At 51.9% G+C, this 24449-nt stretch overlaps 1 protein-coding gene across 22 annotated transcripts in view; it reads right to left on the bottom strand.

Moving 5' to 3' along the window:
- RIMBP2 (RIMS binding protein 2) overlaps positions 1-24449 on the bottom strand; it is a 227505-nt gene that overhangs the window by 90646 nt on the left and 112410 nt on the right. For 4 of the 22 annotated variants that reach the window (XM_045459510.1, XM_045459509.1, XM_045459513.1 and 1 more), the window contains 2 exons: positions 8919-9008; positions 8131-8420 (listed from right to left, as the gene is read on the bottom strand). Coding sequence is in view for 12 of the 22 variants with exons in the window: in XM_045459505.1 (XP_045315461.1) it covers positions 8919-9008; positions 11960-12262 (393 nt within the window). In the remaining 10 variants the exon portion in view is untranslated. Of the gene's footprint in view, positions 1-646; positions 1118-8130; positions 8421-8918; positions 9009-11959; positions 12741-21408; positions 21944-24449 lie in introns of those variants that run through there. The other 18 variants (XM_045459508.1, XM_045459525.1, XM_045459519.1 and 15 more) reach the window with 14 other exon arrangements.

Raw genomic sequence — 24449 nt, 5'->3', positions numbered from 1 at the left:
CTGAGAACAGAGCCAACAAGACAGCCAAGAGAAGCAGAGAGAGAAGCAGGATCCTGACGCCATAATTTGAGCACCTAGATCAAGCTGTGCCTGAAGCTAATATTTTTTTTTTTTCAACGTTTATTTATTTTTGGGACAGAGAGAGACAGAGCATGAACGGGGGAGGGGCAGAGAGAGAGGGAGACACAGAATCGGAAACAGGCTCCAGGCTCTGAGCCATCAGCCCCAGAGCCCGACGCGGGGCTCGAACTCCCGGACCGCGAGATCGTGACCTGGCTGAAGTCGGACGCTTAACCGACTGCGCCACCCAGGCGCCCCATGGAGCTAATATTTTCTTATCCAGTGACACAGCCCAATTCCTTTTGTCTGCTTACACCAAGCTGAATCATTTTCTGTTCCTTTGAACAGACACCCCTAACAGATACAAAGCGTTACCCAAATTGTTCAGGATACGAATTCTTTTGTCTGAAAATTCCACTTTTGTTTTACAAGTGGACAAAAATGGCCACAAGGCTCTGTGTGCTTTATGATGATGGATGCTCTAAGAACCTCAGACACCAGGTCCAGTCTCAGACCACAGACCCCCTGAGAACCAAGTTTTGAATTTACTTGGGGCGGGGGGGGGGGTGTGGAGGGCACCACTTACTCTCAATCTCTCCTGTGGCTTTTTGGAAACCAGGAAGGACATGCCATGATTAGGGAAGACACCTTGGTTTATTCCCCATTAATTTTGATTGTGCGGCATACTTGAACCGAAACGCGGCCTTTTCGTTTCTTTCCCTCCTCCCCAGATGTTACAGCATGAATTAGGGCTTCGATGACAGGCTGTCACGAGGTCGTATTTGTCAGCTTTAAAAGAGGTCCTTTCCGTTTCACACGCCCTCTGTGCAGCGTGTGTGTTTAACCTGACAATCTCCGTGACACCAGGAGAAAGAAAGGCACCCACTTGGAGCTCCTGAACGGCACAGGGTCACGGGGAGGCTGTTATTAAGAGGTCGTACAGAGGTCTGATTCACAGGAGTGTTCTCGTGCCGTTTTGCGACAGCATGAAGCGTCAGGCCGCGAGCTTAGGGAAAAAATTCAGACGCACCAGGTGAACAAGTCGTGACCTAATGGAACTAAACAGAACTCACACCTGAACCCCAGCACCGGGGCACAGCCTTGGTGACACCACCACTTCCCATGTTCTGACTCATCAAGAAATTGTGACCCGTGAGTTACGTCCAGTGCTCTAAGGCCGGTCTCGCACGGCAGCCAGCACAGGCCCAGAGGTAGCTCAAGGCTTGCCTCTCTCCGACTGAGATGTCCCATAGCTGCCGTGGAAATGAGAACCGGATGCAGACTCCTGGCTGGTCGGCACGCTTCTGCAGCCTCTGACCCGCCAGCTCTCCGTTCTCACCTGAGGCCCCATTACCACCACTCTCATGCTCCGACTGTCCTGTCAACAAGCCAAACTCAGTCCCACCCACCCCAGGGCCTTTGCACGTGCTGCCTGCACCACAGCAAGCCCCTACCCACCCCTCCCTCCACCCCAGATCGCGGTGGGTCTGGCTCCTGCTCATCATTTATGCCACTTCCTCATCAGGCCCTCCCACCATGCTTGAGATAACAAAACGCTCCTCCCCTCGTCTGCCCCCAGCGCCCTCAGTGCTTTGCCGTGCTTTGTCTCACTATCTGGAATGATCCTGCGTAGCTGTTTACATTTCCCTGCGGTGGCTCCTTGTTAGAGTCTAAGTCCCAGTTGGACAGGACTTGTCCCTGTGACCCAGTTCTCTGTCCCCAGTGCCTGGAAGGCTGCCTGGCACAGCCAGGGTTCCAGGAATGGAAAGCATCAGGGGAAGATGGTCAAATGCAAGGTGGCTGTGTTCCCGGGGAAATCAGTTCTGCTGGTCCATCCAGGTCTGCTGGCCACCCACACGCCCATCGCTGCTCTCCCAGCTTGTCCGTTTCCTAGTGAAGTTTGGCCGCGGGAGATGCCAGCAAGCAGTCGGGGGCTGGAGAAGAGACAGGCTGGGTTAACGCCGTCGCCACCACGGCTGGGGCTGTTCAGACACAGAGTTCTGTCCGCAGGCCTGACGCTGCTGTCCCTGGAAGGGGCCTGCTGGCCAGGCTGGCCGGTGGCTGGCGGCTGGGAATGTGGATTGCAGGAGGACGCCCCTCCCCCGTTTCTCACCGACGGGAGGGCCTCCCCGTGTCCAGACTCTGCGCAAACCACGTGGTTACTGCTGACCCCCCCCCCCAACGCTCTCCTTCGAGGGGGCGGGGCTCTGGGACGCGCCAGGGAGACCATGACACTGGACGCCGAGTCCCTGCCGGGCTTCCCGCGGCGACCCTTCGCAGGCGCCGTGACGACGTGCCGCTAGAACGGAGCGCGTCCTGTGTGACTCCTGGAGGCTGGAGCCCGGCCGCCCCCGGGTGTTGCTCACGTGCTTTCCCTGCGCCGACGGCACTTCGTATCCTTTCGCCGTGATGAATCGTGGCCACGAGCGCGACTCACACGGAGTCCCACGAGTCTCCCTCGCGAGTCGCGGCACCTTGGGCGGTCCCGGGGGCCCGACGCAGTGTCCCCCTACCTACAGCCTGCGCTCTTGCCCTGGTCCCCGGGGCTGCTCACCCAGCGGCCTGGCTGCCGCTGCCTTCTGCCCCCACCGCCCCGCCTGGTTCCCGGAGCCGCACCCACAGCTTTGCGAGCAGTATCTCCTCCGTCCCCCACCTTGAAGGGGCCAACTGTTCCTACTGGGACTCCAGTGGATTAATTCTCGAAAGAAAACAGCGTTCCCACAGTAGAGACACAGAACGAAGGGTTCAAAGTCCCCATGAGTGAGGCGTTTCCGAGAAGCACGTTTGCTCTGTCGGGAAGCCGGGGTGGGTTTCGGGCTCCCCGTGCGGAAGGCGACGTGAACTGTCCCCGCAAGAGCGTGGGGCAGTCGGGAATCACGCCCCAAGGGGCGCTGAGCGGGGGCCGTGGTTGACAATGGACAGTCCCCAAGCTGGGGACGGTCACAGTCCAGCTGTGCGTCTGGAACCTACGGGCAGGCGCCAGACCCCCGCCCTCCCGCCGGGATGCTGCAGATGAGGTTGGGGCAGATGTGCGAGGCCCGCGTGTGCCGTAACCCCCCCTCCCCCCACGTGGAGCCAGGATGCTGTGCTTCGGTTCCTGAAAATAGTGCAGATGACTACAGCAACATGAGAGAAAGCCATAACGTTGGGGGGAGGGAGGGAACAAGTTTTATCGGTCTGGAAGTCAGTGCTTTGAAGGAAAGTTGAAATGGACGAGGAAGAAAATGCAGGGGACGTCTGGACAACTAGAAGGTTCTAGAAGTGGTTGGCATTGATTCTGTCACAGACCTCATCTCACGCCAGGATCGGTATTTCTCGCACCTAAAACTCACCAGAGTCTCCCCCGTACGTTTACCAGAATGATTAAGGGCATCGCTCTGGTCTTTCCGAGGAGGGCAAGAGGGTCTGTTGGTAGGCAGGGGAGGTAAGCAAAGGCGTGACTGAAGATTACAGCAGGCTGTCCACACCCAAGTCCCCGGAACCTTACACAGCAGAAGGGACTTTGCAGAGGTGACTGAGTGTCCAGGCCTCGTCCCCGACAGACCAGGTGGACCGGTGGGATCACAGGGGTCCTTACAGGAGGGAAGCAGGAGCATCAGCGTCTAAAAGGGAGATTTCGAAGACGCTGTTCTGGCTTTGGTGGAGGAAGGGCCCACAAGCCAAGGGATGGGGGCGCCTCCAGAAGCCGGAAACGGTGAGGAAACGTCTTCTCCCTTAGAGCCTCCAGGAAGAGTGCGGCCTGCCCACCCCTTCGCTTTAGGACTTCTGACCCCAGGCAGCCTGGCTCCAGAGTCCCCACAACCAAAGAAGGAGAACAAAGGCGACGGTAAGCTAAAAAGCGTCTCAGAAACCGCAAACACCAAGCTGTCCCCTGGAAGATGCCTTTGCCTGACAATCTCCTGTCTGTCCCCAGCACCCAGGCCTCGGCTGGGGCCGGCTGCCGGCTCCCCTACTGGCCACGCCTGTGTGAACAGCCTTGGGGGTGCCGTCTCTTCCCCGCCGGGCCCCCCAGTGGAGACGCCACATGACACTGAGCAGAAATCTCTGGGGGACGGTGACCCTTCCTGAACACAACACTTCCTGAGAGAGGCTCCTCCTCTTCCAGCTCCAGCGAGGAAGTGATGCTGAGGGACGGAGTAGCCACCGTGTCGTGGAGATGACACATCACGGCCCCAGCACGATGGCACTGGGGAGGAGCAGAGCCCGGGCCCTCTTGTGTCTCCGCAGCCGCCTCTGCCCCGGGCTCCTCACATCTTCCTGCATGAGAGCGATAATGCCCCCCGGGTGTTTATGCCACCAAGCTTGGGTCCCTGCTACAGGCAGCTGGAAAGAATCCCAGCTGACAAACCCAGAGAGGGCGTCATTCTTTCTGGTTCGGTAGCAGCTGATCCCGCCTGGAAACAGATGCCTCCAAACGAAAAACACCGTAAATGTCAGCTGGCTGGGGGGGGCGGGTACGTGGGGCTGGAGCCTGAGGCCTCACCACGCTGCCCAGTGGGCCTTCCCAGCCCTTGATGGTGCCAGAAGCCTCCGTAGAGAAGCCCCCTGGCCTACCACTTCCCTGGTCCCCGCTGCCTGCCGTCTAGCTCAAAGCCGGGCACTCCCACAGGCAGAGAGCTCTCCCGGGGCCGACCCACATCCCCCCCACGTCCCTGCGCTTGGACCAGAACGTGCTCCTGGGAACAGAGCCAGGCGCGGAGAAAGAGTTCTCAGAATAGCAGAAAGGACATAAAGGGCTTTTCACTAAGGCACAGAAACTACGACCCCACAGAAAAAACAAAGAAACGCATTGGGAAAGGTTCTGAGATGTTCAAAGTCGGGAGCCCGGACGGTTCTTCTTCTGTTCTGGTCAAATGGAAATCTAACAACGTGCTCACTCCTAGCGGATTTTGTTCTGAGGAAAAACGGATGATATTCAGGTGTGACCCCCGCCCGGGCCAGGGCCCTCTCTTTCCAGCCAGGGCTCTTAGCCTCACAAACCGCGGATGTCTACAGGTGTTGTCCTTATCCACACCCATAATTTTCTCTTACTAGACGAAGAGTGAGAACAGCTAGTAAGTAGGATGACTGTTGTTCGTACCAGTGATTCATAACCAGACCCACAATTCCTGCCACCCTCAGATTTCTGGCCAGCAGGTAAGCGGAGTTCACGGGTGATGGGTTCACAGGTCTTCACCTCCTGCCCAGAACTTGGCTGCAGGACGCAGGGGATGCCAGGCTTCCACGCTGCCTTGGGACCGTCCCACTGCACACAGACGCAGCCCCTTAACACCTGGGGCACCAGATCCAGCCAGTTGACTCATTTCCATTTCAGAACACAGGCCTGGGGGCAGACCAGTGGCACCAGGGGAAAGTGCAGCCTGAGGCATCTGGTGATGCCCTGGGAACGCGCCCGAACCTCCCACTGGCCCCAGATACAGCTGCCCAGTTCGGGCGGGGAGGCGGAGGGGAGTTTCATAGGCCCCCTTGGACCGAGGCAAATGGGAAATCTGAATTATTTTTCTTTAATCAGGGAAAAGTCGGGTTTGCCAGCGTAAAGGACCTTGGACACATTCTGTGCCCCGTGCCCTGGATTCCCAGCTCATTCGTTTCCTTGCACAGGGCTGCCTGCCCCAATCCGATATTCAACCCGGTTTTCCCAAGAAGCCCACGTCAGATTTTGCACCCGAGAGGCAATCATTTCTGGGCAGGCTCCTGGGACGACAGTGACGATGCATCTTTCTGCTTCCACAATTAAGAGCTCGGGTCATTACCACTGCTTTCTTAATCGGGGATCCTGAGAAGCACATTGCAAACCCAGGCCAGAATCAGATGGGGGAATTGGGAATTTCCAGGCATCGTCCCGAGAACCAGGAGGGTTCCTTGTGTTTCTGCAGGGTCACAGGGACAGCTCCCCCACCCATGAGTCTGGTGCTGGGGTTGAATACTTATTTTGGCATCATTTAACCAACCCGGTCCCTTCCACCTCCCCTGCTTACGCTGGACACACACCCAGGCTCCAAGGACGGTCTTGTGAGAACTGCTGTTTCCCAGGCCTTCTCCCTCCCTCGGTCCCTCTCCATCCCATATCAACCTCCAACCCAACCCCCTCACCCCTCCCATCCTCCTCTCCACCGCCACCCCCACCCCCATCTCAGACAGCCAGCCCAGGCACTCTGAACTAACACTGAGCCTGCAATGCTGGCAGAGGGGCAGGACAGAGCTGCATGGCCCTGCCAGTCTCCCTGCCTTCTCTCTCAAAGCTCTGCTATTCCTGTCTGTGCTGGTGAGTCACTGGGCGCCCTCACACACCTCTGCAAAGCTGGAAGGAACGTAAGCTCTCGTCTGTGCCCAGCAGCCTTGTGTAAAAAGTCAAGGCGGGGATGCAGCCCAGGAAGACGTTTCCAACCTTCCGTGAAAAAGTGTTGGACTCTGTGAGGATCCCCTAGGATGACCAGGGTGGCCCATCAGCACAGCCATCCAGCCAGGTCCCGGACAGGAGCCCTTGCCCGGACGGTGACGCCAAGAACCAGGTCTCTAGCCCGTTACTGACCAGCACTGGCTTGGCCGGATGCCTCTGGGAAGTACCATCGTCCCCACTCCTGCTCTGTCTCTCTGAGCCCCTCCAAAGCTGGAATCATCTCTCCAGGCACAGGAGCCCCGCTTAGGAGGAGACACAGTGCACGAGAAAGCCACCCCAAGTTCAGTCCTCCCTACAGCCAGGTCCCACCGCCCTGCTCTCAGCCTGCCTCTGCTGCCTGAAACACCACCATTATGTTACACGGCCGTTCCTGTTGAAATAGACATACTCCTGGGCAGAGGGGGCCGCTAAGCCTCATTCAGCATGCACGCCTCAGCGAGAGTGAGTTTGTCAGAGTCTTTCCTGAGAGGTTTGGAAAGAAACAGGGCAGAGAGAGTGGGGGTTGGTGGGAATATGAGGGGAAGGGCACTACTTGGAAAGCTGGGATGCACTGAGCACACGTCTTTTTAGAGAATAGTGGTAAAACGCACATCCCATAGAACTGAACCATCTTAACCATTCCTAAGTACAGCTCAGTGGCACGAGATACATTCACACTGCTATGCGGTCATCCCTCCATCCGTCTCCAGAATTCTTTTCATCTTCCCCAAACCGAGACTCTGTCCCCATCAAACACTAACCCTCCCTTTCCAGCCCTTGGCTCCCGCCCTTTTACTCTCTGACTCTGGGGATCTGGGTTCCTGAATTTCTGGGGACCTAAGTGGGATCATACAGTATCTGTCTTCGATGACTGGCTTATCTCATTAAGCATCGTGTCCTCCAGGCTCATCCGGGTTGTGGCAGGTGTCAGAATTTCCTTCTTTTAAGGCGGAATGGTATTCCGTTGTGACAGAGACCGCATTTTGTTGATGCGTGTGTCTGGTGACCGACCCTTGGGTTGCTTCCACATTTTCGCCAGGGCAAATGGTGCTGCTGTGAACACCGCTACACAAATATCTCTTCAAGACCCCGCTTCTGGTTCTTTTGGATATATGCCCAGAAGCAGAAGTATTGGATCATCTGGTCGTTCTATTTTTCATTGTTTAAGAAATCACCGTCCTGTTTTCCACAACAGCTGTACCGTTTTCCATTCCCATCAATGGCGCACGAGGGTTCCAACTTCTCTACATCCTTGCTAACACTTATTTTCTGAAAAGCACATCTCTTAAAAAAAAAAATTGGCCAACTGGAAGGCAGAAAAGTGTCAAATCAAGAAAGCTCTAATTTTTTTGTGAACTGTTAGAACTCCGTTCTTTGAAATACATGTTAGTACACCTGTGAAATTAGCAGCTGCAAACTGCCAATCGTCAACAAATACTCTTTTGAGCACCTACTGTGTGCGCTGTTGCTGGTGCTGGGGAAACACTGCTGGATGTCACAGCAACGGCCTGTGCTCCCTTGGAGCTGGCGTTCTCGTCGCAGGAAGACAGGCGGGCACAGAAATGAAGACGTGTGATCGACCATGTGGTAAGAGATACGAGAAAACCAAACCCAGTGAGGTCGCCAAGACCAGAGGAGGGGGGAGAGAGGGCCACCTATGTGCAGCAATAGAGGTGTTGCCGAGAAGGTACCTCTTAGGAATGGATGCCCAGAAACTGCCAGGTATGTGGAGACGAGGAAGTAGAATTCTTAGCAGGGAAAATTATCCAGCGCTGAGACAAGCTTGGTGGTCTGACGAACAGAAGGTTCGGAGTGGCCAGAACTTCATGAGCCAAAGGTGGGGTGGCTGGTAAGGTTGACCAAGATGGCACCACGGGAAGGACTGCCACTGCCGCTTATGGGAGGCATCGGAAGTTTGCTCAGAGGAGCCACGTCACCTGGTCCTGTCACTAGACCAGTCTAGCTGCTGCCAGAAAATGACCTAGGATGATCAGAAGGGCGATGGGCCACTTAGGGGACGATAGCAGCAGGAGAAAGTGGTGGCCCGGAGGCTGTGACGGGGAGGAAGTTCTGACGTGGCTTGTTGGCGTGCGGGATGTAGGCATGAGGTGAGGGAAGGATCCGGGTGGCGCCTAGCACCTTGCCCTGGGCAGTCGTGTGGATGGTACCTTCCATCTGCTGGGCTGAGAGAAGCCGGCAGGGGGCTGGGGGGGGACCTGGTGTGGGCAGGTTTGAGGGACCCCAACTGGTTTGCTCTGGGCTCGTTGTTAAGGGTATGATCCCAACAGACTTCCACGTGGAGACAACTAGTGGACGGTGAACGAGATGCCACTAAGTGCTGGGTACGGGCATCGCACGGAGGAATAAAAGGGATGTGACCCAGGAACTGGCCACCCACGCGCTGGGCGGAGTTGGGTGATTCCCTCTCCCCCGCCCCTCCTTCCCCGAGACCCCTCCCTGCCACCCCGCTTCCAGTTACCTTGTGAGGCTGCCAGCCCCGTGCGGGAAGGCCTGCATAGTGGGGTCTCAGGTGGTGCTTCCCCTGGATGGCATCCTTCAGTTCCTTTTCCTAGGACAGAAGGAAAGGGCGTCATGAGATGACTCCCCAACTTCAGGGACACGGCAGAGTGTGGTAGCTGAGGTTTCTGATTAGGAAGTTAGCCCCTGGGTAAGAGGTGATTCTGCAAACACCGTGTGATGTGGGAGCGGCTTCCTTCTTCTTTCTGAGCCATGAGGGTCCTACTCTATAAAACGGGAGTAACACTCCTCCACATGGCGTTATAAGATTATAATAAAATAACATATATTAAGGGTGTAGTGAGATTCCCAGTGGATAAATCACCCACGGTATGTGGCACGTTGACCTGTATTGCACGTTTGCATCCTAACAAGGCAATCTTGGTAAGTAAAGCTTTGAACTGACCCTTTCCTCACAAACACCGGTCCAGACACATTGCCAAAATAACATTAGAGGAGATCTGAAAGGCTTTGTCCTGCTCAAAAATGGGGTAAAAAAAAAAAAAATCTACGAGGACTACAAATGACTGGAACACCCATGGTGAGTGGGACACTCAGGCCAGATTCTCAGGCACAGAATTGGGAGTCCAGGGTTTGTTTGTTTGTTTGTTTGTTTGTTTGTTTTCAGTGTATGTGGGACTTGAATTTCATGCATGAGGCAAGATATCTGAGCAAATCTTACCACCCGCCCTGAGGCCGGTCCAGCCCCAGACCCCAAAAAAAGCTGAATATAACTGACGTCTGCCCAGAGTTCCAGCTTATGTAAGGTAACACACCCAGAGACAGACAGGGAGCAGGCCCGCTGGCTCAGTGTGTGCACTGTGTTACGCCCTCGTATCACCTACTAAGAGAACTGTGAGCTACCAGTCACCAAACCTAATTCGAGACTGGGGGCATTCAGGGTGTAGCATAGTACCTGTAGAGAGGTAAGATAGAGTGGGGCTGAGCACAGAAAGAGAAATTGGGGGTAATTCTCCCCATTAAAGAAAAGCCTGAAAATGGAAATGCCAAAACACATTTAAAAGAAAAACTCACAGTACTATACGGATGTGACAAAATCAGTAATCAGGATACATTGACACCAGAGGAAATAAAAATAATAAAGCAATCTGAAAATGACTTCAATACGTATGTTGAGGGTTCTCACAAAGAGGGAGAAGGAATGACATCCATCCAAAAGAACAAGAAAGAGGCAATAGAGACAACTAATGGCCACAGTGGAAGGTGCCTGGCAATTCATCAGCCTCCACCAGTCAAGTCTGCAATTTTCTTGTTTGCCTGGTCCTTCAGGTTTGTCCTCCGTTCACTCCTCAGTGAGTCAATATCCGCAGGACACCCACGTCTGAAACTGATCTGGTGACTCTCCTCTACACTCCATTCACCCTCCCAACAGGAAAAGGGCAGAGTCCTGTGGTTTCAGACACTTCCCACAGGAAGGAGGCTCCTCCTGGCTATTTTCAGGTCCCATGTTTCAGTCAACGTCTCTTCCTCTCCATCATCAGGAGCTTCTCCGCTCTTTGGTACCTACCTTGTTTCCATGGTGATAAAACACAAGGAAGCAACCCTACATGCCTTCCCAACACACCATATCAATGGTGCTTTGTTCTGGGAACAATGATTCCCCAACCTATGGGAATGAGCTTGACAATATAGCAGTCACATTGCCTCCTCGGGGATATTCCCCCTAACACCGGTGATCTGAAGGGTATGGGTGTACTCATCGAAACGCCAGGGTCCTGACCTTGGAGACCTTATGTGCCCCACGGTAGACAAAGGCAGCAATATCTCAGAGGATCATAGGAGAAACATTGGGGCTATAGGGAGAGGAGTATGGGTTCTGAGGTCAAACTGCCTAAATACAACCTCTAGCCCTTCCCCTCGTAAGCCGTGTGGCCTCGCGCAGGCTGTCTGACAGCTGCACGGCTCTCTGAGGTCTGAGGATGTAAAGATGCCCACACGATCAGACGGTGTGGAGATTTAAGTGCAGTAATTCTCCCAGAACACTAAGCACACTCCCCCGCACACAATCACGGCTCAAAAAGGTGGTCCCTTCCCTATTGAAAGCATGACCACCTTTGCCTACATCTTCCCATCTTCTACTTTCTACCACCAAATGACCCCTTCGCTCATGACATCACCTCTCTGCACCTCACTTGGAAGAGTTGACTGCAGAAAAGGAAACTCAGGGGAAGGAAACAGCCCTGGCTCATTCACCCAATTTTTTGGAGGCTACATAAAAGTTCCATTCACTTATTTTATGTTCCTTCTCAGTGACTCCAGGTCAGCCGCTTAACCTGATGAAATCCGTCTTCCCAAGAGGAACAGCTCAAGATCTAAATCCTGTCCAAGAAGCACTGATTCACGATGTCGCCAGGCAAAAGAAAAGAATTACCACCGTCTCTTCCCAATGCCATTTCTCCAGATCGGTTGAAGCATGAGTTGGCACTTTGGGCACCACTTACTATCCTGGTGACCCGCCCCCGCCCCCAGCAAGAAGGCCAACCACAGAAAGAGCTGCTGAAAACAAAACCATTCCCAAACAAACAATCCTCTGCCCTACACTTAGACAATCACAAAATACCTGCGCAGCGTGTCAAAGCCCTCCACACAATGATGCCGACAGAAGCCGATTCATTAGCAAAGACACCCAGCAAAGGCCCAAAGAAGAAAGAAGATACCAGTTTGAATCTGAAAACCTATGTGATTTATTCTCCAAATTATGGGTATCTCACTTTATCCACGCTTGCTGTTTACCCCCGGAGAAAGTGCAGAGGTGGCTGGGGGCGGGGAGCGATGGGGCCGGTTGCAGGAGCGGGGGTGGGAGGGCGGGTCCGGGGGTCTTGTCCCAAGCGCTACAGTTCCTGCAGACTTCACCCCCTGTTGCCCCAGGGCACGGTGCTGCTCTGACATGCATGTATTTGCAGTACTTAAGGGAAGATTCAGAAAACGCCTGCTGTCCGTGCTTCGGGTCCTATTCGGATGCTGCAAAGTAAGAAGACTTACCCTGGAAGCTCTCATCATTGACACTGTGCAGGACCAGAGCCGCCCACCCAGGGATGCTGTCCCCGCTCCAACTAGAGGACTCCTTTCTGAGTTAATCAGCACCACCGAAGAAATGCCACCAAGCAAAATACAGATCACCTTGTGTATTGGTCGCATGCTTGAGACCAGCAGGCCCCCGAAAGATGTGGGCTTGTGGTCGCAACACGACAAAATGAGAGTCTCCCAACAGGCGCGCGGGTGGCTCCAGCTATGACAGTTCTCAGGAGGGGGAGGAGGAGGAGGAGGACGGAGTGGATTTAACATAACCTGACAGGCCTGCCTGAGTCGCGAGGCTCTCCGCAGCCTGGGGTGAGCGGCCAGCCACAGCGGTGCCTGGGGTGCCTGGGGTGCCAGGTGCACACATCCGCTCCACGCGATGGTGAAGCAGGGCCCCCGCTCGCGGCCCCTTGTTGTGCAGGTTGGACACTGTGCACCGTGGACCACATCTGAAAGCCAGGAACTGAGTTTGACGACACACACCCACGGCCTGAAGACAGGGATCTGGTGACTCACGCATCACCAGGACTGAGATAATGAAGAACTTTCCGAGCACTGCTGGATGAAATCACCCTCTGGCTCAGCACTCCTGACCTGAAATAACGGCGTGAAGAGAGAACAACCCGCATCTGTGTATCTGCTCGCTCCTGCACAAACTTCACAGCTGTCCTTTCCACGGGAGGGCTTGAGTATTGCAAAGGGAACAGTTTGAGTCTTAGACCCTTTAAGCGTAAAGCCGCACAAAGGAAGAGGGTTTCGGATTTGCCAGACGGTGGATGCCTAGTGACAGAGGGCCTCCCCTGCAAGAGTCAGAGTGCCACCTGCCTGCAAGCACAGAAAGGAAGGGGCGCAGTCCTATTTCTGCGTCATAGAGGGACATACAGAAGTTAGGACCAGCTCCCGGCGGGCCGACCAGAGTTCTGGGATCCGATCTGAGGAACCGCTGGCACCCTGTAACCCCCGAAGCCTCCCTCAAAGGGCAACTACAGAAAGTGCCAGTCAAGGCGTTTTTTTAATCCATTAATATCCACTAATGCACGAAACTGAAATAGCTGTATTTGATTTTTTATCTCTTGTTTAGCAAAAATATGGGGAGGGGGAACGAACCCTGGTAAGGATAAAGCCAAAAGAGAAGGGTCCCTGCAAGAGTTACAAATTCTAACACCCCAGGGAGTGAGCAGGCAATATAAAGGGGTAGATTGGGCCAGAAGGAACATTCTAGACTGATAAGAAATGCAGAGATTGACAAGGCTCATGCCCCCATCTAAAGAAGGCAGCAGCAAACTGTCTCCAACCTGTTGATGCAAGGCAGGAGAGAGAACCCAGCTGTTCCAGGTTTTTAGGAACTGGAGGTCCGGGTTCCTATCTGAAACATCCCTGTTTTTAAATGTTGGCTCTTAACTGAGACAAAAAACATACACTGTGTGCTCCTTCCCATAACAGATATGGCTTAAAAATGTTGGCTTGGGGCGCCTGGGTGGCGCAGTCGGTTACGCGTCCGACTTCAGCCAGGTCACGATCTCGCGGTCCGTGAGTTCGAGCCCCGCGTCGGGCTCTGGGCTGATGGCTCAGAGCCTGGAGCCTGTTTCCGATTCTGTGTCTCCCCCTCTCTCTGCCCCTCCCCCGTTCATGCTCTGTCTCTCTCTGTCCCAAAAATAAATAAACGTTGAAAAAAAAATTAAAAAAAAAAATGTTGGCTTAAAAATGGGGCACTTTGTGAAAGAAGTCAGACCTGATTAGAATGAAGGGTGGGTGGCTTGAGGTGGAGGTGGGGTGGGGGTGAAGTGCATTCCCTGGGTGCAAGAATCGAAAGGAGAAGCATAGGTTCACCAGAGATAAATTTGCCCACTTACACCTACCCGCTGTGTTGCCTTACCTACCCGCTATGCACTGAACCGTGTCCCCCCAGATTCACATATTGAAGCCCTAATCGCCCATTTGGCGGTGGAGCCTTTAGGGAAGTAATTAAATGAGGTCACGGGGTGGGGCTTTCATCCAGTGGGACTGGTGTCTTTATAAGAAGAGTCAGCAGAGAGCTCTCTCTCCACACACGTGCCAAGGAAAGGCCACGTGAGGTCACAGCTAGAAGGGGGCCACCTACAGACCAGTAGCAGAGCCCTCTCCAGACACCGGCCGTGCCAGCACCGGGACCACGAGAAAATAAAGCTGCTGCTGCCTAGGCTGTGGTATCTTGTCACGGCTTCCCAAGCTGAGACACAGCCCCTGCCTGAAACACTGAAATACAGCCAGAGTTTCCACAAAGCTCCCAAGAGCAGCTCCAGGGCTGAACGAGGGGGTACCTGGGTCTTCGGAAGCCCCACCTCATCCACACCAGGAACTGTAATTAAATCCACATTTCAGTGGTTCAAGACGGCCACTTTCTCCCTTGAAAGATTCAGTGAATCACCGTTCAGCCGACTGTCAAATGGTGCTATCTTCACTACAAAGGAAAATTTAAGTAAAATAATATCTGACATACTAAATTACAAGTTTGAGTTTGGATTTTATTGGCCTCACACATTTTTTTTCCCTCAAATATGTTCATCCACTTTGGCTTTACAGTTTAAGAAAGCTGTAAAAATTTTATAAACCAGTTTTATCACTGGGCACATGTAATTATGTTATGAATTATAAATATATAATATTATGTTCAAATATAATATAGACTGTGTAGTTATAATATTCAAGTCTAGTAAAATGAGGGTATAATTATTAACTATAATAAAATATAATAAAAATAATTTAAGTCAACACTGGGATGTGCTTGATAGTGCTTTTCTTTCTGAAAAGGCTTCATGAGTGGTTCTCGCCTAGAGAAGTGACCAGGAGGACGGAGGAAAGGAAGGAAAAGGGAATGTGAGTGTGTGTGTGTGTGGGGGGGGGGGGGGTATGTGTGCATGTGTATGTGCGGGGGAGGGGGGTTCCTTGGGTGACAGCATTTGAAGCAAAGGAAGAAGGTGAAAAATACAGAATGGAAGGAGTGATTTGCCCCCTGGGTGCTGTCCAAGGTGCTGAGGAGGGTGCTGTCCACGGTGCTGCCTGGGGGTGCTGTCCGGGGTGCTGTCCAGGGTCTGAGCCCCATTCCTGCCCTTGCACTCAAGGCCAGGACAATTGGTTAAGTCATCATGTTACATGGAGAAATCATTGGGGCCTGGAGGACTTGGGTTTGAGGCCTAATTCTAACACTTACCAAGTGTCCATTTGTTTGTTTGGTTTTTTCAAAATTTAACTTAAAGTCTAGTTAGTTAACATAGTGTAATATAGTGTAATATAAGTGCTGAATCACTAAATCACCAAGAGTGATTTAAATGAGGGAATGTGTATACATGCACTTTGCAAACTGGAAAGGGCCATTTGAGTGCGAAAGATTGTTATGCCAATAAAGAGACTGTTACTGAAATAACTGTATCTGGTTTCCTGTAATCCTCAGGTCTGAGGAGGGGAGAGTCAAACTCTAAGTTCCTTTCTATATTCAGAAAAATCTATAAATGTGCACTTGCTTTAACTGTGACAGACACATGCTCTTCCAGACCTGTTTGACATTCAGGCATAATACATACGCCAATAATGCAATTACAGAGAAGCACACTGTGCTATTTAAAAGGTATTTTTCTAACGCAGGTTGGAGACAAGCTTAAGCAGAAAAATATAACACACAAAGCAGGTTCTAATGCCAGCTCATGAACCAGACACATCTGAATTTTAAATAAAGCTGCTCTCCATAAAAGTATTTCATCAACTTACATGTACCTGCAACATATGCTCTGTCCTAATGATGGAAAATAAATACAGTTAAAAATTTGTTTGCCTCCCATTGTTCACTCTCATCAGAACACAGGCTTCCCCAAAGACAGCCCAGCTCTTCTCTAACAAAAACAATGGGGTCAAACCTATAAGAATTCTTCTTTTTTTTAGTGTTCATTTTTTAAAGGGGGGAGGGGCAGCTCTGAGCTGTCAGCACAGAACCCAACGTGGGGCTCGAACTCATGAACCATGAGATCATGACCTGAACAGAAGTCGGCCACTTAAATAACTGAGCCACCCAGGTGCCCCCAGAATTCTTCTACCTAAGATTCACAAGGTTGGGGGGCAAGCAGAGAGGAAGAGAACAGTTATCATGCCACCTGGCCAGAGGTGCAGAAAAGCTGGAACTCTCGTGCACTGCTGGGGAAGGGGGGGTATATAAAATGCACCTGTTGTGGAAAAACAGTTTGACCGTTCTTGAGAAAAGTGAAACAGAATTACCATATGACCCAATAATCCCACTCCTGGTATTTACCCCCAAAGAACTGAAAACCGGTGTTCAAACAAACAAATACTCGCATATCAGTGTTGAGAGCAGTGCTACTGTCAGCAGCCAAAAGGTGGAAACCCAGACGTCCATCGTCTGATGAACAGATGAACGAAAAGTGGTCTATCCATTCAACAGAATACTAGTCAGCCATAAAAAGGCGTGAAGGACTGATGTCTGCTACAACACAGACGAAGCTTGAAGACATGCTGAGCGAAAGGAGCCCCTTTTCACCACATAGAATGTTGTGTGTCCATTGTATGTATTTGATAGGAAATGTCAGAAACAGCAAATGAGACAGGAAGCATACTGATGGTGGCCAGGGGCTGAGGGAGGAGAGGATAAACAGTGGCTGTTGGTGGGTATGGGGTCTCCTCTGGGGTAGGGTGAGTGTTCTGGAACGGGACAGAAGTGGTGGCTGTAAAACACTGAATGTGCTAACCACCACTGGATTGTTCACTGTAAAATGGCTAGTTTTATGACACAAAAGGTGTCACACGTCTCCTGCAACAGAGCCTGAATGGAGGCAAACATGTCCCCGCCACGTATCCAAGAGCTTCTTCTTCCGAGTGCCACGTGGGACAACTGGTCCCCAGAGGCAAACTACCAGCACATCTGGTCCTCAACCGAGAAACAGCAGTCTCTCCAAGGCTAGCAGGCAAGGCCAGCACTTGTGAGGTCTATCTCCAGTACAGCTCTTACCAAAGGCAACTTTCAGGGTCAGTTTTCCCATATGTGATTTCAGGATAACCTGCTGACTTCAGAACCGAATCCCGCATAAAATCTGTCTCCACCATACGCTCGTTCAGTGTGTGCAATGCATAATAACTTATAAACTGCATTCACCTACTCTAAAAAAAAAAAAGGGTTTGAGAATGCCTGTAATAAAAATATTTATGCAATAAGGCAGTTAAGAATAATAATTTAAAAAAAAGAAAATGGGAACAATATGTGGAAAACTACATGCCAAGGAAATCACATAAAGAAGATTGTTACCCATTGATTGAATATCACATTTGAGTACTGAGCTCGCCAGCTGCTAATGCGAGAAAGAAAATGTATCAATTATAACTTTGTTAATGTAAAGGATGAGCCTCCTAGGATCCTTCCACGAATCACCCAGCAATGTAAAATATTTAAGTGCCTTTTTAAAAAGGCCTCTTGCTTTTTCAAGAGATGATTTATCGGTATTGTTACAACGTGCACTATTGCCTTGAGAATGTCAGTGCTTCGCTCTCTCCCTCCAACCAGAGACCTTCCTCCACCAAGTCTCAAATTCTTGATCACAGGAACCTTGAGTTATATGAGCAAATGAAAATGGTGCTTCTAGGGGCGCCTGGGTGGCTCAGTCGGTTAAGCATCCGACTTCAGCTCAAGTCATGATCTCGTGGTTCGTGAGTTCAAGCCTTGCGTTGGGCTCTGTGCTGACAGCTCAGAGCCTGGAGCCTGCTTCAGATGCTGTTGCTTGCGTGCTCTCTGTCTTTCTCTCTCTCTCTGCCCCTCCCCCTCTCATTCTCTGTCTCTCTGTCTCTCTCAAAATATAAATACACATAAAAAATGTTTTCTTTGAAAACGGTTCTTCTGAAACATGGCCCAACGAGGCAGAGTCAGGCTATAAATTTGGACGAATTAAGGAGCTCTCTGTGTTACCCAAACATTGACTCAGTAAGACTAACTTTCTTTCCCCGAAGACAGATCACTTCCATTAACACTGACAGAATTCGCCTCGTGACTCAGGGCCCTCCAGGTGTTAGAAAATATGTCCTTAGTTGTAGATCCACATCTGTCTTCTGTTCACAACGCGGTACATCTGACACGATGGGAAACAGACCGAATTCCTTTCCCACATGGGTGTTTTCAGATATTTTTAAGTTAATTGTTTAGATTAAAACAAAGCATACATACACAAGAGAGCACATGCCATAGGTGTACAGGTCTGTTCATTTCTACAAAGGGCACACGTCAGCATAGCATAACCCAGACCAAGAAAGAGACCATTTCCAGTAGCACCAAATTTCTCTCCTGCCTTCCTCCCAGTCAATCCCTCCCCCAAAGTGACCACTGTTGTGATCTCTAGGTCCGCAAGTCTGTTATGCCTCTTTGTTCATTCTGTGTAAATGGAACAGAGACATCTTTTTTGGCGTCTGGATAGTTCTCTCAATATTTTGTCCACAGTTCACCCATGGCTGTGAAACACTGCTTCAGCACTTCATCTCTTGCATAGATATTCCAAAACTTACTTCTTCATATTCGGCTCCTGTTGAACACCAAGGTTGACCCCGATCTGGAGCCTTTAAAAATAACGCTGCAAAGAACATTCTGGAACATGTCTCTTGGCAGATGTGTGTATCTCCTGATGAATATTTGCCTGGGGATGTTGCTGCTGGATCGTGGCATATGCGGGCGTTCAGGTTTTATAGAAACCGCCAGACAGTTCTGGACAGCGAGGAGCGTCGGGAGTCCTCACCAACACGTGGCACCCATGGTTCTCCTCTGGGCTGGCCACGTCAGTGGGGCACGGTGGTGCCCTTCAGATGGATGACGACAGCACAGCTCACCGAAGTCAGAGCTCTTCCAGAAGTCAGCAGACAGTGGATTCAGAGGTCCTGGTAGAGATGACCTTCAAGGCAGACTTCACACCGGATGGCCCAAAAGCTTAGGAGTTACACCAGCACGTGAAGCAGCCTGGGGCTGAAGATCAGTGGTGGTTCAGACTGGGGCAAAGAGAAGGGTGTGTGGCCTCTCAGGGAGGGTGCCATTTCGCAGCCCCAAGCGACCACCGCCAACAGCCGACGTGGGCTGGCATCGCCACGTCTTCTATTAGAAACGGAAAGTGTTTTGTAAGATCTCCCCAAATCTGAAGTTTTGAATGTGAAGGCAACGAAAGAGAACCTGCTTAGACCTGTTTGGTGGCCACGGACCACACGCCACCAGCTCCGCTCAACAGTTTGCACGCCAACTCATGCTCACCTCGCCGTCGACAGGACCTCAGACAGGCTCCCTTCCGTGAGGGGCTCTGGGTTTTTCCAGCCCCCTCCGTCATGAACGGCCGCCGCCCAGCTCTTCAGTGGGACCGTCTCATTTGCAGGCAGAGCGGTTGGTCTCTCAGTCAGAGATCAGATGCCGCTCGTTTTGACTCTCCAAACTTCACATCTCCAAATTCCTTTAACTCGAAGGTTATTTTTTAAAGACTAAGGTGAAGCCCCGCTTCTTGTCTTACGTGAACCATATCCCGCCCCTGCAAGGATCTGCCTGAGTCCTCTTGCTCAAGCGAGCACACCCTCTGCGGATGTGGAAAGACAGATACGACTCAACACAACGTAGGGTCCTGGGAAGCGTGGAAGCAGAGGTCGGAGTCCAGGCTGCACAGTCTGATGCCTTCGCTCCGTCTACGTACAAGCCTGGCCGTGTCTGCAGGGCCCATGCCTCCCGTGGGCTCGGACTCAGGTAAAGGCTGGGGTGAGTTGGCAAAACCACCCTCAGGGTCACTTAGCAAAGCTTTCCCCAGACTGAGCGTATCTCTCCGATCATTTTACGTGGTGAGTGGACCCGGCACCTTAAACGACTGACTCACATCCTGAGAAAGCTCCCCCTTGTCCTCAACCCTTTGAGGTCCTTCCGCAGAGTGTCTCAGCAGGTGCTAGGCTCCTGGCTCGGCGCATCTACAAATAGAAAGTGGGCCGCAGGCTCTGAGCCGTGGGCAGGCCACCGCTTACAGAACTTCAAAGGTTGCCTTCTGTCTCCTTTTCATTTCTCCAGTTAGACTGAATACACAAAAAGCAATACGGGTTTTCATTTTATAATAATGATACGAGGGTCCTTTTAAGATGACATTTAGTTTACGGGTGAAACGACTTGAACACGTTCATTAACGATGTGTCTTGGAGAGGCTGATGGTGATGGTTGTATTGAAGCCGCACAAACAGTGAGGCTGGGACGATAGGAATAGTGACTAAGGTGGCACCGGACGTGAATCCAGCCAATGATTCATTGGTGCCTCGCGGCAAGCCCTTAAATGGGTCACTATTTCTGCCCCCGTTTTGCAGATGGGGAAATTGAGGCATGGGGCAACTATGTGACAGAGCCAGGGATGTGTATAAGAATGAGACAGACAGACAGACAAAGAGACAGACTGGCTTATGGAGCTGGGAGAACATCACCACCCACTTACATGTTATTTTGGGTCAAAAAAAAAAAAATCATCCTGTGGCTGTTGCCTTCCGAAACACAGATGGGTCCCGAATAGGTTGACACTTTTGATCCCTATCTGTCAGAGTGATTGGCTCTACCTAACCCAAAATAGAAGCTCAGGAAGGAAGAGCCAGCTCTTACTTGATTTTATGAATCCTCTGGGAGCAGTTTCCAGAAGGGCTTGGGAGTCCTAGGTTAGCATCGAAAAAAAATTCTCCATCACACCCCAATTATACGATAGTATCTGGACTTTCATTTCTTCGGGGCACTTGTGGACTGACTGACTGTGCAATAATTATCCCCTGGCCAGCCCCGATACTGGAGCCCTAACTCAGAAGTTGCTCTAGTCCTGCTCCGTATAATACGGTAGCCACCCTACTGGCTGTTTCATTTTAAAATTTAACTTGGTTTAAACCAAACAAGATTCTAGCACAGAGGGCTTAGTCCCCTCCTCCTGCGTGTGGGCTGGACTCCGTGACCTGCTTCCAAACACTAGAATATGGGAAGAGAAGAAAAGTAACAGTCGAGGAGAAACGTGGCAGGCACCACCTTGACCAAGTGAACAAGGTCAACGTCGCCAATGAGACACGGTGTTTTTTTTCTGTGTTTCTTTCCCCCCAGAATCTATAACCCCAGTGGAATCATGAGAAGACATCAGACAACCCCAAATGGGAGACAGACCATCTGAGATTTGGACAACACTATTCAGAAGCGTCAAGGTTACAGCAGACAAGGAGGAAGTGAGAAACTCTGGCAAATCCAGGTCGGCGGATGCCTGCGGTGTGGCGTCCTGGACGGGATCCTGGGACACAACTACGGTGCCTTTTCTATTCTATTCCCAGCTCTAAGTAGTGAGCTGGGGCCATACGCCTGCAAATGCGGAGATCGGTCCCATGGGATCTCTCTGGGCTGATACGAGGCCGTGATTTACCTTGTGGGCTTTGCCCCAGAAGTTCTACTTTCCGCCTCCGTAGCTGACATTCTGAACAGAACTTAGGATCCATGAATCCCGTTTTGCCACCGGCATGTGCGAGACACCGGGCGCAGGGCCGGGAAGAAGGCAGTGTTTCGTGCCCAAAGTACAAGGTCGGCAAAGCTCCAGAAAAGGCAGGCTGAGACTCGGCTTTGGAAGCCCCCAGCTCTCCCGCTGGCTGGCAAATTATTTAATCTCACCTGCGGAAATGAGCACCACGACCCACACCCTTGCAGGGTAGTTGGGAAGATTGAAGTCAGCAGCCCATGTGAAAGATCCTGACACATATTGGAAAGAAAGTACACGTAAGCTTCTGATCTCCCCCCTCCCCCCCCCCCGCAGAATCCTCCCCCCAGGCATCTCTATCTGCACAAGAAAACCTTTCCCTTGCACAAACTCGTCAGCCCCGGGGACCAGCACAAGCATCCTGATTTCTTCTGATGGGAGGAAACGAGACTGCCTCTCTGCCCAGCGTGCAGAAGTCACTAGAAGGTCTGCATCGAGTGCTCAGAACCAAGCCCGGGTCCTTTTTAAAAACTGGTCCTGGGGCGCCTGGGTGGCGCAGTCGGTTAAGCGTCCGACTTCAGCCAGGTCACGATCTCGCCGTCCGTGAGTTCGAGCCCCGCGTCGGGCTCTGGGCTGATGGCTCAGAGCCTGGAGCCTGTTTCCGATTCTGTGTCTCCCTCTCTCTCTGCCCCTCCCCCGTTCATGCTCTGTCTCTCTCTGTCCCAAAAATAAATAAACGTTGAAAAAAAAAAAAAATTTAAAAACTGGTCCTTTCGCGCAGGCTGACCTCAGGGTGAAATCCGCTTAAAAGCGCGCTCGCTTTTGCACCGTCTCTCCGGACGGAGCTGTCAACAAATGTGCTGCTTCCGTTTTCATTCATGCAGGATCTCTGAGCCCCGAAAGCTGACAAATGCAAAGCAGTGCATGTCTGTAGAATCCCTCGATGCGAATAAAACCTGACACTTTCTACGTTTCTCCCCGTGTCGTATGAGGGAGATTACTCAGAACGGAGGCATGTGAGTGGATTTGCCCCCACACTATGTTTTATGTGGCCCCAAGATATCTAAGTAGTTATCAACATTAAAAACAGGAAATTTTAGGGGCGCCTGGGGGGCTCAGTCAGTTAAGCATCCGATTTCGGCTCCGGTCACGATCTCACAGTTCACGAGTTTGAGCCCCATGTTGGGCTCTGTGCCGACAGCTCGGAGCCTGGAGCCTGCTTCGGATTCTGTGTCTCCCTCTCTCTCTGCCCCTCCCCTGGTCGTTCTCTCTCTCTCTCTCTCAAAAATAAATAAACATTAAAAAAAATAAAAATAGGAAATTTTATGGAAAAATGAGGATTTACACTTCCTGGTTAAAAACAAAAATCAGAAAACTTGGCAGCCCCATATGCCAATGGTCACAGCTAGCCATAAACCTGCACGCTTCTGTCTCTGGTCCTGACTGTCCCTCCTCATTTCCGGGTGGGTGGACGCACACAGGCGACCCCTTCCAGGGCTCAGACCTTCACCCGCGCATTGGCCGCCCTTCCTCCCGCACCCCCCACCCCGCCTCGACCCCAGGTGTGAGGCTGGCCCTACACCGCATCAGCACGCAGTTGTGCACAGCCTCTGTGACGCCCTGCACACCACAGTCTACACGCCTTGGCTCTTCAACATCTGAGCTATAATAAGCAAGCATGGTTTCTCAAGTGGCAAAATAGACTTTGCAGGACTCACATCGATGCAGTGAGTCACGAGCAGTGCAGACCTGCTGGGCCGGGCGGCCGAGAACCCAGAGAGGCCTGTTTCCCACTGGCTCCAGGTGCCACACGGGCCAGGCTCTCAGACCGAGGGCAGCGGCAGGCGGGGCTTCTCCCTCCCATTCTTGTATGTGCTGCAGGGGGTGGGGGGGCACCGCTGTGCACACGCAGCACCGAGTGAGGGGAGAGGAAGCAGGTGGCAGGGAGCTGGGCAGGCGGAGACCGAGGGGGATCGACCCAGGACGTGCCCGGGGGCGGGTTAATGGTCTTTGGTGGCTTTCTACGGCAGGAGTCAGCAAACCACAGCCGCCATGCCAAATCCAGCCTGCCTCCTGTTTTTGGGAATAAAGTTTTATTGGAACACAGCCATGCTAATTCATTTCTAAAAGTCCCGATCTTACGGAGCTTTGGGGAGAATTTGTGTGTTCTACTATATTCTGGATATATATAATTTGTGTAGTATTTATTTGTCTACATAGCCTTGCGTATGCAGAAAAGTAAAGCAGGAAACAGATATAGAGATTTCTAGAAAAAGAGGTCGGAGAAGGTATCAGATGATACACGTAAGCAGAGACCTAATGAAGAGTGGGAACAAGCCATGTGGGTATGCCCCGGAAGGTCCCGGAAGGTCCCAGAAGGCATGCCAGGCAGACAGGGCAGCGCGGCAAAGGGCAAAGATGGAGACACCGGAACAGAAAGAGCAAAAAACGCAGGATTGGGGGAGGGCGAGGGACGAAGCACCTGGGACCCGGAGCAGGGCAGAGGCCCCCCGCGTGTGTGCGCGCTCCCAGAAGCAGGTCTCCACCTAAGGCACCCCGCTAGACTCCCAACCGACTCCCTCGATTCTCTGACGCTCTGGGAGCCCAACGTGAATTTTTATCAGAGTATCTGCTTGATCCGTTGCCTTAGAAAACACCCATACTCTTGTTGCAGAAAAAGAAACTGGCAAATTGAAGCTGAGAAAAGAGGGTGGTGGATGAAGGGGAGTTCCCAGACGACACCGTCCGAAAGAAGCATCACAGAAATGATGCCATTCTTATCAAAAAGGATGTCCTCTGCAGGACAACGATATCCTAACTCCCACAGCCAGAAGTGAGCGCCACGAGGCCACCGCCAGCTCCCCGCGGCCCCAGGACATGATCTGACTTGAACGCTCCTTAATGTCAGAGACAATGAATTTCATCCGATGAGACCCCAGGTTTCCAAGGGGATTTTTCAAATTGCAAAAGGGAAAAACAGCCTGTTTTATTTT

This window comes from Leopardus geoffroyi, chromosome D3, assembly GCF_018350155.1.
Source record: "Leopardus geoffroyi isolate Oge1 chromosome D3, O.geoffroyi_Oge1_pat1.0, whole genome shotgun sequence".
NCBI classification, from domain to species: Eukaryota; Metazoa; Chordata; class Mammalia; order Carnivora; family Felidae; genus Leopardus; species Leopardus geoffroyi.
This window is presented reverse-complemented; position numbering and strand designations above follow the sequence as displayed.